The sequence below is a fragment of the Sinocyclocheilus rhinocerous genome, unplaced genomic scaffold (genome assembly GCF_001515625.1).
Source record: "Sinocyclocheilus rhinocerous isolate Xijiao unplaced genomic scaffold, SAMN03320098_v1.1 scaffold1808, whole genome shotgun sequence".
Classification (NCBI taxonomy): Eukaryota; Metazoa; Chordata; class Actinopteri; order Cypriniformes; family Cyprinidae; genus Sinocyclocheilus; species Sinocyclocheilus rhinocerous.
The window spans coordinates 14374-17479 of NW_015661912.1; the positions used below are offsets into that span (position 1 = coordinate 14374).

The 3106-nt window shown below is 40.9% G+C and overlaps 1 protein-coding gene across 6 annotated transcripts in view; it reads left to right on the top strand.

Moving 5' to 3' along the window:
• Positions 1 to 224: 224 nt before the first annotated feature.
• Positions 225 to 3106, top strand: part of LOC107726879 (dual specificity protein phosphatase CDC14A-like) — a 20109-nt gene continuing 17227 nt past the window's right edge. For 3 of the 6 annotated variants that reach the window (XM_016536581.1, XM_016536585.1, XM_016536586.1), the window contains exons 1-8: positions 242 to 304; positions 354 to 487; positions 1463 to 1553; positions 2094 to 2169; positions 2284 to 2376; positions 2563 to 2639; positions 2821 to 2887; positions 2969 to 3031. In XM_016536581.1, the coding sequence (XP_016392067.1) occupies positions 385 to 487; positions 1463 to 1553; positions 2094 to 2169; positions 2284 to 2376; positions 2563 to 2639; positions 2821 to 2887; positions 2969 to 3031 (570 nt within the window). In that variant the 5' untranslated portion in view covers positions 242 to 304; positions 354 to 384. Of the gene's footprint in view, positions 488 to 1013; positions 1293 to 1462; positions 1554 to 2093; positions 2170 to 2283; positions 2377 to 2562; positions 2640 to 2820; positions 2888 to 2968; positions 3032 to 3106 lie in introns of those variants that run through there. The other 3 variants (XM_016536583.1, XM_016536582.1, XM_016536584.1) reach the window with 3 other exon arrangements.

Sequence of the window (3106 nt, forward strand, 5' to 3'; positions counted from 1 at the left end):
ATTTGCAATTGCATTTGGATTGTCACAATTTATGCGTCCACATATGGAAAACGCAATTGAAAATACAATTTGCAATTCCCTTTGAAAATAGTCCGGAATATCCTTCCATAATGACCTGCAGTGTAAACGAGGCCAAAGTCGTCAGAAAAAACCTCGTCGGTGCCCGGATGTTGGGCAGAGGGATGGTGGCGCAGTGACGTCACTCGCAAGGCTTTTAGAACAAACTTGCCTTCCCTACGTCACTGGCAGGACAACTGGCTGCAAATATACTTTGGTCTGCAGCGCATGGAGCCGTTAGGAGCCGGACTACGCAAACCAAAGCGCAAATGCTTGTTCCATCGCGCGTTCGCGTTTGAAACGCCATCTTTTCACGCGTAGGGAGGCATGAAGCGCAAGAGCGAGCGACGGAGCGAGTCGAGGAAAAGACTCCGCGCGTCTCTGAGGGAGCAGACGGAGTCCAAGAGCGATATTTACCTTCGTATCACAGGTAAACAAACTACAGACGCTGCCGGAACTGCCTCAAAGGGTTAAACCGGTCGTCAAGTCCTGTCGTACAAATCCTGTCAGGGGTTTGTTTGGCGGTTTACAGCACGGGATGGTCGTTTTAACACGAAACATGAGATCACAAACTAAGTGCTGTTTATGTATCGATTAGCGTTGATTATATGTCAGGATGACTCTCTAATGGTGTCTGTGTAACGTTAGAGACGGAACGAGCTGCTTCGTTCTGTTCGCTCACCGCGAAATGTGTGTAATAGCGGATCAAAGCGTTCAGTCAGAGTGACGTGAGATTCTATTGGCCAATCGGCTCTCCTCTCCTAGCAACGGCTTGGGCAGCGTGCCAATTAGAGTCGAATACTGCCTGCTGCTCAATTTAAATTCTGGAGGGAGGAGCTTCATGTGATTGACGTGTTAACGGTGTGGCTGTGAGCCAATCAGGCGCCGGGAAACGGTTTAACGTTGCGTTGGATTTTAAACTGAACTTTATTCGGACTTCAGGCGAGAGGGAGATCGCTCGCGTCGTGTGGCGTTATTTTATTTCATAGTTCTAATTTAATTATTTTTAATGCAGGTTTTATTGCGTAAAACCGGTTCGAGACGTACAAATTTGATATTTTACATTCTTTTAAATTCGCTGCATAATTTCTTGAAGTCTCGACCTAAATTAGACCGTTTTGGGTGAATGTGTTTTGGCTTTATTATTATTAAACTAATCCGAGATTAAATAATGCTCCGGAACAACGTTACAGTAGAAACGTGTGCTCTGTCAAACTGCGTCGAGTTCATTAAAGGTGAGGCTCATATTTTTTGTGTTTTTTTCTTAATCATGCACATAGGGTTTGTCTGAGAACTCACTTCCGGTACGCGGATTCAAACCAATACATGCACTCATATGTGTTTACATTCACAGACTGCAGATTGTGGGAGATTGCCTTATAGTTTGACTTCTTGTGTTTTTCAGATCAGCTGTATTTTGCTCTTCTTCATCAGAAGGTGAAGGGCAGTCCTGACAGACACTGTTTCTGCATCGATGAAGAGCTTTCCTATGAGAAGTGAGAGTGCCATTATGCATTACTTCTAAAATACTGTCGAATGGCTCATGATTAGGGACAGTATAATTCAATAAACTCTATAAAGTGTCGTATTTGATACATGAAAGGTCTTTAAATGATCGAAAGTTAGCTGTCACACTCAATCTACTCCATGCCTTCTGTCTCTGATTGATAGTTTAGACTCTTTTAGTGTAATTGTACAAGCGTCCAGCTTCAGCTGGAGCTTCTCGTGTCAAATCTTGACTGATTTTTATCAAGTAAGCGTCAGGATAACTGCAGTAATATCTCCAGATGAACACTTACTGGACTGAAGCAGCTCAGCTTTGCTTGATTCTCCATCAATAATTTTTTAGAGTCTCAAATCTGATCCTCAGGATCTTTTGAGGGATCAAATATGATAAAACATGCATGCACATTTTGTCTAAAAGATTCAATATTGTGTTTTTCCCCCCGTAGAACAGCCTTTTAAATGTACATATGGTTTCTATGGATTGCACCAGACCTTTATCAATGACCTCTTTGATTTTTATATTTGAACAGCTTCTATGCAGACTTTGGCCCGCTCAACCTGGCCATGTTTTATCGCTTCTGTTGCAAACTCAACAAGAAGCTGAAGGTAATGACGCTTCATTATGCCGGCACATTAAACACAGTCTTTGTATGCAAGCATGCAAGTGTTGTTGTAATTGTATTGAAATGCTTTTAAATTTGTGCTCTTCTAATTCAACAGTCTTGTGCTCTTGCAAAGAAGACAATTGTGTTTTATACCTGTGGTGACCGAAAGAAACAAGCCAATGCTGCGAATTTGATCGGCTCTTATGCTGTAAGTTTCCCAGTCCAGCTTTATATTTACTGTTCATTTAGCCTAAAGACTTCACTTTCATGAAAGTGCAACCTGATGAAATATTCTTCATTTTTCTAATGGTTTAGCATGTATATGCAAGGAAAACATTGCTTGTAGTTTATTTTGATATTTAGATGTGGAAAAGTCACTTTTGTCCTCTTTTAGGTAATGCATCTACAGAAAACACCAGAAGAAGCATACAGCCTTCTGGTCTCTCAAAATGGATCTTATCTTCCTTTTCGGTAATTAAAATTTATCCCCTTCGTTATTTAAGAACATGCATTTCATGAGATATCAAGTTTTTCTGTCCACAGAGAAAATACTAAATGTATTTAAATCAGTAGTAACCGTGAATCTTATTTCTTTTGGTTAATTTCTAGGTTTCTGTTCATCTTTGACTTAATTTTTCATTGCATTCAACAGAGATGCATCTTTTGGAGCTTGCATGTACAATCTGAATATCCTTGACTGTCTACGGGCCGTTCACAAGGTAATCCAGAGTCTCTCTGAAGCTTCATCAGGCGTGTTTGCTGATCCGCTGTTCCTGATGATCGCATGTTATGTGTTTCAGGCTCTCCAGTTCGGCTGGCTGGATTTCTCAAAGTTTAATGTGGAGGAATATGAACATTATGAGGTGAGTTTCTACTGATGTAGAAGAATAAAGCTTAAAGAGTAGAGATCGACCGATATATCGATTTACCGATATTTT